The 15,765-nt window shown below is 42.9% G+C and overlaps 1 protein-coding gene across 1 annotated transcript; it reads left to right on the forward strand.

Annotated features, from left to right (window-relative positions):
- The first annotated feature begins 191 nt into the window (after positions 1-191).
- On the forward strand, positions 192-13,939 carry slc12a6 (solute carrier family 12 member 6). The gene is made up of 26 exons (XM_079466489.1): positions 192-352; positions 1,043-1,206; positions 1,302-1,631; positions 3,020-3,108; positions 3,272-3,400; positions 4,136-4,282; positions 4,520-4,574; positions 4,812-4,942; positions 5,172-5,410; positions 5,992-6,275; positions 6,358-6,519; positions 6,681-6,779; positions 6,886-6,943; positions 7,023-7,197; positions 7,416-7,534; positions 8,253-8,351; positions 8,470-8,589; positions 8,768-8,872; positions 8,948-9,116; positions 9,707-9,902; positions 10,351-10,520; positions 10,594-10,725; positions 10,803-10,910; positions 11,428-11,648; positions 12,425-12,558; positions 12,835-13,939. The coding sequence occupies exons 5-26, from the start codon at positions 3,278-3,280 to the stop codon at positions 12,924-12,926; spliced, it is 3,138 nt and encodes a 1,045-aa protein (XP_079322615.1). The 5' UTR covers positions 192-352; positions 1,043-1,206; positions 1,302-1,631; positions 3,020-3,108; positions 3,272-3,277; the 3' UTR covers positions 12,927-13,939.
- Positions 13,940-15,765: the final 1,826 nt, after the last annotated feature.

Consider the following 15,765-nt stretch of genomic DNA (forward strand, 5'->3'; position numbering starts at 1 on the left):
TGTGTTTTCTTTTTCAGCGAACGAACCTTCGGGTAAATCAAGATGTCTTGTTTTGGGGCTCTAACGCCACCGCTGCCTTTGAATATTAAAGATCATTTAAAAAAAGAAATGAAACGTGTGTGTGTGTGTTCGTCATTTTTCTCGCAAAGCCTGAACTACAAAAGCAGGGAACTCGATTTCCCACAATGCACGTCGACCAGCGCACGCTGTGACGTGACAGAACGCGCCTGTCGGTTGCGCGTATTCCTCCGCAGACAGTTAAACGTTTTGATTTGGTTCGAGACCGGAGCAGATAAACGGGCCGCAAATCACCCGAACCGGCCACCGGAGGACCGGAGACATCCGCCCGGAGGTAAATACACTTCTGAACTCGCTCAAATCTCACGATGACGGCGATCGCGTGTAACGTTAAACGAGGAGGCTGGTTTACATAAACGCGCGCGCGTTCACTCACTGACACACATTTGCACGCGAGCTGAGGCGACCGGGGTTATAGTTTATTCGCTAATGCGGCTCATCTGGCGCGCTCTCCAGCGCGTGGGGTTATAATTGGCTTAATGGACACACTCAGGTGTCTGTGTGTTTGATAGAAAAGAAGCGTTGCACTTGACGCTGCGCAGCTCGACGTGCGTGTGACATCGAAATATCGCGAGAGTACTTTCAAAGCGCTTAGTTCTCGCGATGCTTGCGAGTAATAGTGCGATCGGGCTGCGCGTCAACTCGAGAACTCTTCACTTCAGAGTGTCGCAGGATTATCTAGTGCGGTATTTCGGCTTTACGAAGTGATGATGTTATGCTGCTTGAACCCTTTATGATCCTAAACAATTACCATATGCACGCGCTGAGGTACTTTTATAACACCGTGTGTGCCATTAGAAGATGTCTTGGTCTTTAAACCATCTTGACCAATGGGACCTTCAGCCGGTCACTGATGTAGAACCATGTCAAGCAGTCCCCATATGAACCCTGATGGTTGTAATGTGTGTTCTGATTGATTGTTGCATATGTCATTGACAACAGTGTGTTTCATATTGAATAACAGCAGGAGGAAGTCAGATGAAGGGAATGTTCTGTTCGGCCAAAGCCTTTGCTGACTGGACAGAAACCAGGAGGTTCATGACACATGACAATTAACCACTTTTGAGGAAATATTTGCTGTGTAATTTGTCAAACTTGAGCCAAAGATCAACTCCCAGAATAATACAAGTAAATCACCATCAATTTCATTGAAACTTGACCATTTAATGTCAAACCAGACATCTGTAGTTTGCTAATCGCAGATTCATTTGAACCCTTTCCAGCATCACTCTGCCGTCTCCATGGCGATGTGCCGGCCCGCATCCTCGTCTCCGCGCATCCTCAGCTGATTGTAGACAGTTCATCGCCTCAGGATCTTTGAACCTTCACGCTGGCGGAACCTCAGCCTGCGGCGCGGGAGGCCACGGCATCGTCCGTGCGCTTCACCGTAACGCCCATCAAAGTCGAGGATCTCCCCGACACGTCGCCGGACGTCAGCTCGCGCTCCAGCGGCAGGGTTCGATTCGGCTCCAGGGAGAGTGTGTATCGGAGCGAGGCGTACAGTGAAGCCTCCGGAGGGTTCACCACCTCCGCAGGCGCCGACACGCCGGACGGTGAGACAGTGTGTTGTTTTAATCTACACACAAAATGCAACATCATTATGTAAAACAGGAAGTTCCTCTCAAGATTAGTCACAGGATTTTGACGACCACACACACACACACACACACATGGATTTATGTTGTGTGTGGGGCGGGGAGCTGTTTTGATAGGTGTGGTGGTTTGCACACAGGAAGTTGGCTCTCTGCGTTTGCGTTAAGGAAGTGAATTGTGTTTGTTCAGGGTGTTACTGATGGTCATGTCAGGTCTATCATCAGCTTTTCACTACACAACGGCCAAAAGAATTCTCAATAACAATATTAATACAGTACCGTCAAGGTTTATGTAGGTAATAATTGGATTGGATTCAATTTATTGTCATTACACACATACAAGTACAGTGCAACGAAATGAATAATAACACAGTTGTTTCGCTTTAATATTGTTTATTTGCAATATACTGCCATATATCGTAATGAATTATATTATATGCTTAAAGTGAACTTGAGCTAAGTATACACCAAAACATTGATGCTACGTGAAAATAAATATTACCACAATGTTCAGCACCACACAATTGTACAAGAACTATAAAAAGGTTCGGGAGAAACAACAATTTGTTTGTTACAATTTTGGCCTTCAACAATTACAAAACCAAACAAATCAAGGTAAAACTATTATTGTGCTGCATTCAATATAGCAAGAATCCACAGTGCACCCTTTCCTTTACAGCAGTTCAGCTGTGCTATTTCTTTACACATATTTTTCTTTATTTAAACCTTTTTATAGGTTGTTTCAAAAGTCTGTGAGTAATCATGTTATATGATCATAATCTCAGTATTGGCCAAAATAATTTCAGTCATAACCGAGCGGCCCTACTGGGTAATGCTGTCTGTCATGTATTTTGAGGGTGATCCATTGGACAAAAAAAGCTAAGTTTAGGGTTGACAGAGAGAGAGTTTGTTACTGTTTGTAAACGGGATGTAAAAGTACCAAACAATATCAATGATAACAGTTCTTACACCGTGTCTACATCTGATGTGAGATGATAACCTGCTTGTTCTTAATGGGTTTGTCGATACACAACAGACTGGGTCAGCTCTACCAATCAGAGCGTTTCAGAAGTTTTATAGAAACTGGTAAAAGCAGATGGTTATGTGAAAAGAGGGACAGCGGTGAAGAATTCAATTCAATTATATTTATATAACGCTTTTCACAATGTGCATTGTTAAAAAGCAGCTTTACAGCTTGAAGACTTGAAATATGTGAAATATAAAGCATTTTTTTGAGACTAGAAACATAAACACCCAAAAACATAATCGAAGCTTGAACAGCCAAAGAACAGCACCTTTAATATCACAGTTATTGACAATAATAATATGTTGTGACTCTTGTGTGTCAGGTGATGTGAAGCTGTCCAGCGTTTACATCAATAACTCTCATGCTGTGGATGATGATGATTTCTACGACAGGAATCTCGCTCTCTTTGAGGTTTGCTTTTAAACTTCCCGAATGTTTCTCGACTGAATCTCACCGAGAGCTCAGCTCACATATCAGGCCAACAGAGAAAGAACAAATGTGATGTGGCTAAAACTATTATTATTACTATTAGTTTCATTTTCCACCTCATCTGTATCTCTCTCTCTCTCTGTAGGAAGAGATGGACACTCGTCCCAAAGTGTCATCTCTGCTCAGTCGTCTGGCGAACTACACAAACCTCATGCAGGGCGCCAGAGAGCACGAGGAGGCAGAGAACATTGGCGAGAAACGCAAGGCTAGCAAGGTAACGCACACACACACACACACACACATAATGTCAGCAATCCGATAACACACTGTGACACACAAACAAGAGTTGTGTCCAGAAGATCTGTGAGATGTCAGGTGTGGTCTTCTTCAATGACTGTATCCATCTAAATCCCAGAATGCATTGCCACAATGTTGCCATGTTGATTATAAACAAACTTATGAGGATAAATGTAATTATCAATGTGTGAAGTCATTAGCTTGCTAGTCATATGACTGAAAGGTAAAGTCACGTTTGGTTTTGTGTCTCGTCATGTTTGAGGCATGGAAATGTCCCCGCAGTAACAGAGCGGCGTACATTCATGGACGTGTCAAAAGTTAACAGCAACAACAATGATTTTAAGATTATGCCGTGAACCTCGCAGACTTTTAATAATGAAGCGTTTAGCCGAACCTGATGAATTCTTATAGCAGTCGTTGAAAACACGACAGCTTACTCCTTCGATCAGATGGCATCGTGCTGTTTCCAGACTGACCGTTAAAAAACGCGGCACGCACGTCTCCTGGACATCCTTTGAAATTCAACCAATCAGATGACGACTTCCAACATGAAAAGTGTGCCTTATGCACGGTCCGTGAGGCCGTTAGCTTGCTAACATCACAACTCATTTACATTCCTTTGAGAGAGAGGAGCACAGCGTACGAGTGTTTTAAATCACTTCAGCGTTTAGGTGAGTGTCCGTGTGTAAGGATGTCTTGTGTTTGCTGTCAGTCTCCTCAGATGGGCACCTTTATGGGCGTCTATCTGCCCTGCCTGCAGAACATCTTTGGAGTGATTCTCTTCCTGAGGCTGACGTGGGTCGTGGGTACAGCCGGAGTCCTGCAGGCGCTGGTTATCGTCTTCATATGCTGCTGTTGTGTGAGTCACATCTGTCTCTTGATGAGAGATCAATAATAGAGGTATAACACACTGGGCTCATGACTTGATACAATGGTACCATGATATTGAAACAACGTGAGATTGAAATGGCAGAATAACGCATTTCAAGGGTTTTTTGTTGCACATAGAACTTGTTAGAGAATGGATGTCATTCAAGATGAAGTTAAGCTTTCTGAATGTATAAACAAGTCAAACATCATGTTTGTGTGTGAACAGACGATGCTGACAGCGATCTCTATGAGTGCCATTGCTACCAATGGAGTTGTGCCAGGTAACGCTTCACTCTTGATTTTCTCTCTTCTCTCTTTTCTGATCACATTACAACTGCTGTCACAACCTGGAAAACGTTGTGGTTAGTTAATAGATTTGATATTTGAAGAATCCAGTTCTGTCCCGAACCCATGGAGCGACCATTTCTAAGAAGTCTTCACTAAGTGTGTTTCTGCTGTAGTCATGTTAACATAGTGAGTGACTAACACTTTCTTTCTCTCTGTCTCCTGTTCTCCAGCGGGGGGGTCGTATTTTATGATCTCCCGTTCTCTGGGTCCGGAGTTTGGGGGGGCCGTGGGCTCATGTTTCTATTTGGGTACGACTTTCGCTGGGTCCATGTACATCCTCGGTGCCATCGAGATTTTACTGGTGCGAGTAACTTGATCATCCTTATCTCCATCAGATTTTCTCTCTGTTAAAGCTCACGTCAGAGACTGAACAATGTATTCACAGTTTCTGCATGCACACATCTGCTTTATACAACAATAGAACACATCAGACGTTTATGCGTATTGATTTGAAAGAAAGACAAATCGCTTAAGAGCACTTATCAGTGTTTGACATACGCTTTGATGTTTGTTCTTTTCGCTCTTTATAGTTGTACATCGCACCTGGGGCCGCCATCTTTGATTCAAAAGGTCAAGACGGCGGGGCAGCCATGTTGAATAACATGCGCATCTACGGTTCCATCTTCTTGGTGTTGATGTCGCTGCTGGTGTTTGTGGGAGTCAAATACGTCAACAAGCTGGCATCTGTTTTTCTGGCGTGTGTTGTTATTTCTATTTTGTCCATCTACACTGGAGCGCTGGTGTCTGCCTTCAAGCCGCCGGATTTCCCGTGAGTGTTTTATTTCATGTTCACTTTGTGGTGGCCATTCACCAAATTGACTAGCAGTTTCTGTGCTGTGCCATTCTGTGCTGTGCCATTAGTAAGGTTTTATGATTAAACTAGATGATACACATATTCTTGATTTTCAACATGATTTAAAGTCGGCATGAAATGAATAAGGATGATTCTAATTGTTTTTACACAGCGGTGAAGTATTTATGCTTAATTATTTATCCGTGCACAGAATCATTTTTTTAAACTTCATATGCGCTTGTAACCAAACCTCCCCCCCTGGAAACAGCCTCTCTTCACTTGTGGTCAGGAGGAATGGCTGCAATGACTGACAGAATGCACACTGGCATTCAAATCTTTCACCTTTTAACAATCCAATCAGTTGTCGTTTGGTAAAATCAAGTCCCGCCTTACATTTTTTCCTCATTTCAGAAGTTGTTTCACTTGAGTGTACGTCACGCTACAGAAAAAAAGACGTATCGCTACTTCTGTTTATTGCCGACTTTAAATCAAGTCTGTAGTGATGAATGATCTGTATTTCAGTCTCTCTGAATGTGTGATGTATGCTTCACTCGCAGTGTTTGCATGTTGGGGAATCGAAGCATCTCTCAAACCAAACTGAACAACAGCCCGTGTGCTAAAACCCAGCGGGGACCAACGGTGCCCATTAACACGTCCACCAGCGACACATTCAACATCAGCGAGGTTCAGGCCGTCTCCCCGTCGGATGAGAAGACAACCGAGCTCTGGTCGCAGTTCTGTACGGGCTGGGAGCTCAACGCCACGTGTGATGAGTATTTTGTCCATAATAACTTCACACAGATACAGGGAATCCCCGGACTGGCTAGCGGCAGGATGGCAGGTAAACACATTCACACCGGCTCCAGCACAGTTAGCTGCGTTCAGACGTGATGTGACTCGTGTTTCTCTGTCCTTGTGTTCAGAGAACATCTGGAGTTCGTACTCCAGTAAAGGGGACGTTACAGAGCGCGCCTCTCATCCCAGCACCCACAGTGTTGCGGAGTCCAGTAAGCATCCTTACGTGTTTGCTGACATCACCACCTCCTTCACGCTGTTGGTGGGAATATTCTTTCCTTCCGTGACTGGTAATCCTCACCTTCTGTCATTTACTATTGATCAATGATGTGTACGAGGTACTACATCCCACAATGCAATGCACTCCGGATGGATGAACCAGGAGCAAAGTGAATCATGAGTCGTTATACAATCAGATTGACGGAACAGGTGTTTTGTTTTGGTGCATCAGGAATCATGGCCGGCTCGAACAGGTCCGGTGATCTGAAGGACGCTCAGCGGTCTATTCCCATCGGGACCATTCTGGCCATCCTCACCACGTCTCTTGTCTGTATCCTTACACACACACAAATATATCTGCTGCTTCTCCAAAGCATCTGTGTGTTTCTTGGTCTGTTTGATGTGTGATGACGTTTCCTGAATGTGAGCTTCATCAGATCTCAGCTGTGTGGTGTTGTTTGGAGCCTGTGTGGAGGGAGTTGTGCTCCGGGACAAGTGAGTCTCGTCCTTCCGTTAGTTCTGTTCTTTCGTGTCAAGGTCTGATGTATTCTCCCTCTGGGAATGTGTCTGTCAGGTTTGGCGACTCTGTGAAAGGAAATCTGGTGGTGGGCACGCTGTCATGGCCGTCACCGTGGGTCATCGTCGTCGGTTCATTCTTCTCGACATGCGGCGCTGGGCTTCAGTCGCTAACAGGAGCTCCTCGGCTGCTGCAGGCCATCGCTAAAGACAACATCATCCCCTTCCTGAGGGTGAGAGCGCACAAACAACAACATCCAGTTAGTGTTTGTGATATATGGAAATACTCCACACGTGTCAGCAACCGTGTAGCTCAGACAGCTGTTACTCAAAATCTTACATTCCAATACAAACATAAGAAAGGTATTAATGGTGTTCTAGGTTCCTGGGTGTTTAGTCTGCGTTCAGTTGAACGTGTTGTGTGTTTATTGTGATGTGTTTGTCACTGCAGGTGTTTGGTCACGGTAAGGCGAATGGAGAACCCACATGGGCTCTGTTACTCACCGCAGTACTGGCTGAACTGGGAATCCTCATCGCTTCCCTGGATCTGGTTGCTCCAATACTCTCAATGTAAGTGTGTGTGTGATATCTATAGTGTATTTTGTCTGGGAGAGAATGTGAAGTCTGTGTTCGCTCATCATTTCTGTTATCTGAGTCATTTGAAAGTCTTCTTGTGCTTGATATTTTCATCCCTTAAAGGGACAGATCATGAGATATAATGAAAGTTCTGTCCTCCTTTACTCATCCTCAAGTTGATCCTAATCTGTATAAATGTAAGAAAGATTTTTGCAATCGTCCGTCGTGAGACATCATTCACTACCATAGTAGAACAAAGGATTGTATTTATTTTGAAGAATTTAGGAAAAACGAACAAATCTGGGGCCCTTTTGACTACCATCTTCATTTGACCTACTATGCTAGTTAATGATGTCCCAGAAATGTCAGTTGCTAACATTCTTCCAAATATCATCCTTTGTGTTCTGCATAACAAAGTCATTTATACATGTAAAATATAAACAATGCAAACTTTTCCCAGCCTCCACTTAATCACACCAGGCTGGACTACTTAATCCATGTTGATGTTATTGTAACAACGTGTTCCTGACGTAAAATACAAAACGTTTTAAAGAAATGACTGACTGATGAATGTGCGCATGATTAAAACACCACATGCAATTAAACAACATGAAGAATTCACTTTTTTTGCATGTGTCTCTACAGTAAAGTGTGTGTGTGTGTGTGTGTGTGTGTGTTTTCACTCATCATCAGTGTTTCTCTCTGGCTGTAGGTTTTTCTTGATGTGTTACCTGTTTGTGAATTTGGCTTGTGCTCTCCAGACGCTCCTCAGAACTCCAAACTGGAGACCTCGATTTTCATATTACCACTGGTAAAACACACACATATTGCCACTATCATGGAAAGTTCTACATTGAATTAAACCATATCTGTTCTGCTGTGAAATAGATCTAAAACCTGATGATGATGTCATTTCCTTTCGCTCTCAGGACGTTGTCATTTCTAGGAATGTCCATCTGCCTGGCTCTCATGTTCATATCGTCATGGTACTACGCTATTGTTGCCATGCTGATCGCCGGGATGATCTACAAGTACATCGAGTATCACGGGTATGTTTCGCTGGGTCCTGATGGTTATTCATACCAGCGACTAAACATCTGACACGTTTGTGCTCATTCTGCATCATTCTGAAGTGATGTGGGACACTATAGTTTTTTTCCAGCTCGTGAATTCCAGCTAAGATGCTTTTTGTAGCACAGCCTCTGAGTGTGTGTGTGTGTGTTTTAGAGCAGAGAAGGAGTGGGGTGATGGCATCAGGGGTCTGTCTCTCAGCGCGGCTAGATTTGCTCTGCTGAGACTGGAGGAAGGAGCACCACACACCAAAAACTGGAGGTACACAAAACAACACAGACAGACAACACTTTGAGCTCCAGGAATCTCACGCGTTACGCTCCGCTCTTCTTACAGGCCTCAGCTGTTGGTTCTGCTAAAGTTGGATGAAGACGCTCACGTCAAATCGCCGCGTTTATTGACATTCGCCTCTCAGCTGAAAGCAGGAAAAGGTTTAACCATCGTGGGAACAGTTATAACTGGAAACTTTCTGCAGACATACGGCGATGCTCTCGCAGCCGAGCAGGTCTGTTCTTCTGCACACACAGTCATCAACTCATGGCAGCTTTTCATTACATATATATAGAAATATATCCAGAGTGACTGATGTTTCACTGACACATGAATATAAGCACAGTGTTATGCGTTTCATTATCCATCCTTACATCTCTGTGTTTTCCTAGACTTCTGTTTTTACTGAGAGAGCAGAAACCATATGAGAGATTTGAAATCACTCTCACAATGCTTTGATTGATCTGCGCAGGATATATTCCATTCGATTTTATTTATGTAACGATTTTTATGATGTTGCATTGTGTCAAAGCAGCTTTACAGGAAGAAAACAAAACAAGAAAAACACGAGAAAGGTCAAATGTAATGCAGTACATGTAAGAGAGAGAGTAAAGCCATTCTAGTAAGCAATGTGAATGGAGTTTATAGAAACTTAAGCTAATCATTGGAACCCGAACTCCAATGATAAATTACTGGAGAGAGTAACCTCGGGAGAAATAAAGCTCAGCCGGGAGGGCCAGATCTCCTCTGACACGTTACAGCTGCACTCAGTGACTTTTCCTGGAATATAAATATAAAGTAACGTCTCTCTCTCTGTGACTGTAGACTCTGAAGCATCTGATGGAGAAGGAGCGCGTGAAGGGTTTCGCTCAGTGTATCGTGGCACAGAAGCCTCGCGAGGGTATCAGTCACATGATTCAGTCCAGTGGTTTGGGCGGCATGCGCCACAACACTGTGGTTATGGGCTGGCCTCTCGCCTGGAGACAGAGTGAAGATCCACAGAGCTGGAAAACCTTCATCAGTGAGTTTCTGCTGTTATCAACGATTTCATATTTCGAGTCAACATTATTATTATTTTACTATTGAAGTATATTGTTTATGATACATCAACAAGATCTGTTGTCTTATAGTGCCATGTATTTATTTGTATAAATGACGATCGGATCAGTCAGATGGATAAATTATCACTGTTCTCACTCTTCTTTTGTTTCAAAGTTACACTTAGTCATATGTTATAAGGAAGCTCGGTTTGGTTTGTGTTCTAGTTTCACATGAAATGATATCATGTGTTACCAAATGACTGCACAGATTGTGTTTGTAGCGTTCTTCTTCAAACATCGTCACGTGTCTGATGTCAAGAAGCACTTTAAAACTTCAGATCCAGCTGTCTAGTCTGAGGTTTTCAGATACGGTGTGTCTCTCACAGCTTTTTGATTTCGTTTTGCCTGCTCTGTGTTTCTTCTCTTCAGATACGGTGCGAGTCACCACCACGGCTCATTTGGCTCTGCTCGTGCCGAAAAACATCTCTCTGTTTCCAAGCAACAGCGAGGTGTGGACGGAGGGCTACATCGACGTGTGGTGGATCGTTCATGACGGCGGCATGCTCATGCTCCTGCCCTTTCTGCTCAGGCAACACAAGGTGTGCATTAAAGATCTGTCTCGCTCTGCTGCTGTCTGTCACCTCACTGTGCTAATGATGTTGTTCGTGTCAGGTGTGGCGTAAGTGCGGTATGCGTATCTTCACCGTGGCACAAATGGAGGACAACTCGATTCAGATGAAGAAGGACTTGGCCACCTTCCTCTATCATCTGCGTATAGATGCTGAGGTGGAGGTGGTGGAGATGGTAAACGCCTGATTCAATGCACATACATGTACGGTTGAGTGTCAGATCTTGTGACATGTGACCATCCATCTCTCCAGCATAACAGCGATATCAGCGCCTACACGTACGAGAGAACACTGATGATGGAGCAGAGATCTCAAATGCTTCGCCAGATGCGTCTGTCCAAATCAGATCGTGAGAAAGAGGTGAGCGACGAGAGCGATGTGATGTTGATATGATAGTGAATGCTCTGAACTTCAGGACCTCATGTGTCTTTTTTTATCTGGACTTTAAAGCGATTTCGCAGGAGTTTTGATGACGTGAGTCTAAGCATTCATTCATTCATTCTAGCTTCTGTAACGTCCAGCGCTGTTGTCCTGTTATAGAGATGGAGAGAGAGTTTGTGTATTTGTGCATAGTGAGTATTTTCGTCTGCTTGTAGGCTTCATTGTCTCTGAGAGCACAGGTTTAGACGCTAGTGGTCAGTAGCATGTGAATAAACTCCAGCAGAGAAGACTTTTACGTTCTGCTCAACCAGATTCTCCAAGAATAGTTTATCTCCACCTGTACACGTCTGAGCCGAACACTTTCTTCACACCAAGACTCACAAAGATGACCGCGAGATGTTTCTCGTCCAGTGTGCCAACAGATATTTGGAGTTGAACGTCAGATGTGCTGTGAATGGCTGGAGTTTTCATGAAGGTTTTGTGTTTGTGTCTGTAGGCGCAGCTGGTTAAAGACAGGAACTCTATGCTGCGTCTGACAAGCATCGGCTCAGATGATGACGATGAGACAGACGGAGCTGAGAAAAGCGTGGATCACAAGCGCGTTCACATGACCTGGACGAAAGACAAAGCCCTTCAGATGCTGAGCAACACTCAAACCAACACGCCTTCATGCTGCAGCACACCAGAGGGCTTCAGAGACATGCTGAACATACGACCGTGAGTAACACCACTTATGTGCCATTTTGACTTCTACATCAGAGCTACCCCGCATCCTACGCAGAGTACCCTACACCATAACCTCAGTGCGATGTGGACTGTAAGAGCTGTGATTGGTCTGCTTGAGCTCCCTTCAATCCCAGTGGAGTGCACTTAGTCAGATACAATGTTTAGTAAAATGCAATGTAAGTCGCTTTGGATAAAAATGTACGTTTTTTTCCGTAAATGTAAGTATTTATGTATTTAACAATTGAGCTCCAAAAGTGACTGTTTACGTGCCGCTTTCACTGCTAAATGCTTCTAAAACACCATACACAACAAACCGCTTCTTCTTCGGCTCTTGTTTTGGTTACACAAGCAACACACCTGTCGACTGTGACTCCTAGCGGCCATTGCCTGTTGACGTCGACATCGACACTCAAGTATAAACAAAAACTGGAGCGTTGCCTACGGCGTAGGTCTGATGCAGAAGTAAAAATCTGCCTCTACACGGCTACATTTCTTTTTCATACATTCAACTACGGCTTACAAAACAAGTTTGTGTTCTTCCAGGTTCAATACATTTTTTTGAATATTTATTTCATGGAATCTAGCATTGTTGGTTTTCGAGTGAAGTCTAACCCTTATTTATTTCGAGCTTTTAGAATGAATGATGTGAGAATGCTCAGTTTAATCATCAGATTGATTTAACACATAGCGTCAGTATGAACACACGTTTGTTCGTCTCGGTCACTGAACTTCAGGATGGGATTCATTTTGTGATCTGTGTGTTTCAGAGATCACTCTAATGTACGCCGCATGCACACAGCTGTAAAACTCAATGAGGTTATTGTCAATAAATCCCATGATGCTCGGCTGGTCCTCCTCAACATGCCCGGACCGCCGAAGAACCAGGAAGGAGATGAGAACTGTATCCTTTGACATTGACTTAAAGACATCCTGACTCTACTTCTCATGTTAAATGTTCCCCTGCTGTCTCATTACATCAGTGAGGTTCAGTCTTCAAATGATCTAATAAAGAAACGTTTTTGCTTATTTTATTTCATGCCTGAGATGTGTTATGTGTGTTCGTATTAATAAAGTTACAAAGATTATTCTTGGGAATCGAAAAGTACAGTGTACGTACTTCACTTGAAAGAGTTCCCTGAGTAAAATGATTGTATTTCTTGACTCTGAGGTCTCGCAGATATGGAGTTTCTGGAGGTGTTAACTGAGGGTCTGGAGCGCGTCCTGTTGGTCAGGGGTGGAGGAAGTGAGGTCATCACCATCTACTCCTGAGTGGGAAGTCGATCCGCTGTCTGAAATCTGCAGAGATGAACGAGTATTACAAGAAGAAAGTGGCCAACTACACTTTTTTTATTTTCGTTTGGTTAACATTTGTTTTTATTATCATTGACTGTCAAGGGAATTTCGTCCACACCGTTCTGCTTTGATTTTAGTCTGACCAAACACAGTGTTTGATTAAGCATATTTGACTGTGTGTCTGTTAGTCTACGAGCACTTACATTCTCGTGTGTCGTGAAAATAGAAGTTTGGCTCTTTAAAGATAAACTTAAACAGGGGATCCCAGTGCAGTAGAGAAAGAGAGAGAGACTGACTCAGGGTTTAAGCTTTTAATGCGGGACCGTGTGTGTTTTCATGAGAGTTCTGTTTATGGTGGAGCGGCATGTTAGAGGATTAGTTCACCCAACATGTTTTATCATTTCCTTGACCTTACGCCACTCCAGAACGAAACTTTTCTCTCTCCAGACATGAACGATCTTCTTTAGAGTAAAGAAATGAATTGTGGAGTGACCCGAGGATGAGAAAACGGTTGTAATTTTAGAGCGAAGTGTTTCTTTAAATGATGTTGGCGTGTGTTGCGTATGCGATCCTTCTTGTTTCATATGTTCTGCATGGATTGAGAATCAACATTTTAGACAATGTGGTAGCAATAGCTGTTTGCCATTCAGCCTGTTTAAGGCCAATAATTGAAACCTTCATCGTGCTGATGTTTTAAATGTACACACAGGTTTTCATAGTTTTTCTCATCTGAAACACTGCTTTGCATATCCTTAATTCCTCAAATGATTGTAGTTTTGAGCTTTGCCTTATTTGTGCGAGTTTGAGTTCTCAGATGTGGTGAAGGGTGTTTATATCATCTTTTTTTACGTTTTCAATGATGACTTGTATGTCTATGTGCAGGCATTGCTGCTCATTTTGTCAAAACCAATTGTTTTTTGTTGGAAATCCCAAGTGTCATCTGCTGTTTTTATCACAAATAAAACGAAGAGAAATCTCGTTTATCAATCTGTCTGGAAAACATTTCAACGCAATGAGTCAAAGAGCACTTAATCATTTCTAAGCAAAAAAAGGAGATTACTTCCAAAGCAAATAACATAAACAGAGAAACATTGGCAGATAAATGTGGTTTTAATTATCACAAAGATGTGTAATATGTGAGATTATATTTAATGATTTAGAACATTCATAAAAAACTGAGTCAACAGTTGAAGAGTTTATTTGCCAAAACAAAGCATATTCAAGTGTTTTATTATGTTACAATGTTTTATTGTGTTAGATAGCTGTATTTGAGTTTTTATTACTTAACTGCAGTTTAATTACTTGCAAAGCACACTAAAAAAAGCAAATGAACTCTTCAATTATTAACGAAGACAATAAGTCAAATCACTGCTTGACAAGTGTAACTTCATAATTCATTTAATCACTTATAACATTTAAAGTTACACATTGGAAATTAATGAGTAGTTTTAAAAAGAAAGAAATTAAGATTTGGAGAGTTTTTCTCTCCACTGGCTACCGGTTGAAACCCGTATCAGATTCAAGTCACTGGTGTTTGCCTACAGGACTATCACTGGATCTGCACCGGCATACTTTCATACCCCATCAAGAACCCTGTGTTCAGCAAACCAGCGGCGCCTTGTAATGTCTTCTCATAAGAGCATTAAATCTCTTTCCCACTCATTCTCCTTCACAACTCCTTCCTGGTGGAACATTCTTCCCAATGCGGTCCGGTCAACCACATCTCTCACAACCTTCAAAGCACGACTTAAAACCCATCTCTTCGGTGAATACTGGACAGACAGGTATCAGTCTAGCTTTTGTTGAAACTAGTATCTTTGTATTAGCACCTATTTGTATTGTTGTTCTTTGTATGACATATCGCTTATTGCTCCCTGAACTCTTTGTAAGTCGCTCTAGATAAAAGCATCTGCTGAATGACTAAATGTAAAATGTTACCAACCTCTCCATTCGACTAGGCTCATCAACTAAAACACCGTCCAGCACAGCCAGAAACCTGGGAGTGGTAATCGATGATCGGCTTAACCTCACAAGTCATGTTGCCAGCACCACCCGGTCCTGTAGATTCATCCTCTACAACATTAGGAAAATTAGACCTTTCCTATCGGAGCACTCTACGCAAGTCCTAGTCCAGGCTCTTGTCCTGTCCAAACTGGATTATTGCAATGCGCTTCTGGCTGGACACAATCAAACCTCTCCAGATGATCCAGAATGCGGCGGCAAGAGTGGTCTTCAATGAACCGAAGAGAGCGCATGTAACTCCGCTCTTCATCAGGTTACACTGGCTCCCTGTTGCCGCCCGCATAAAGTTCAAGGCCTTGCTCCTGGCCTACAAGACCAACACCGGATCTGCACCATCGTATCTCCACTCGCTAATGCAGATCTATGTTCCTGCCAGATCACTGCGGTCTGCAAAGGAACAACGACTAGTGGTACCATCCCAAAAAGGAAAAAAGTCACTCTCCCGTACCTTCTCTGGATCTGTTCCACATTGGTGGAATGATCTACCAGCTGCTACAAGATCAGCAGACTCGGTTGCCATCTTTAAAAAGCGCCTAAAAACGCATCTCTTCCGTCAACACGTCGCTGATTGATTTATCCTAATTCTCTTCCCTTTCCTTCTTTATAAAAAAATAAAAACGTTCTAACCTCACTATTCTTAGCTTTGTATACTGTGCTAGGCTTTAATGGACTAGTTTGATGCACTTATGTATTTTGTTGCCTATGTTGTTATAATTGCTTCCAATGTTTCCTCATCTGTAAGTCGCTTTGGATAAAAGCTTCTGCTAAATGACTAAATGTAAATGTCTTAATG

The sequence above is a fragment of the Barbatula barbatula genome (assembly GCF_947034865.1).
Source record: "Barbatula barbatula genome assembly, chromosome: 1".
In the NCBI taxonomy this organism is placed as follows: domain Eukaryota; kingdom Metazoa; phylum Chordata; class Actinopteri; order Cypriniformes; family Nemacheilidae; genus Barbatula; species Barbatula barbatula.

What these genes read in the sequence shown, in the direction of transcription:
- slc12a6 (XM_079466489.1), top strand. Translation starts at nt 3,278, where the DNA reads ATGGACACTCGTCCCAAAGTGTCATCTCTGCTCAGTCGTCTGGCGAAC. An exon ending in GGAGTTGTGCTCCGGGACAA is followed by an intron (nt 6,944 to 7,022) that starts GTGAGTCTCGTC and finishes TGTGTCTGTCAG; the next exon opens with GTTTGGCGACTCTGTGAAAG. An exon ending in CGATTTTCATATTACCACTG is followed by an intron (nt 8,352 to 8,469) that starts GTAAAACACACA and finishes TTTCGCTCTCAG; the next exon opens with GACGTTGTCATTTCTAGGAA.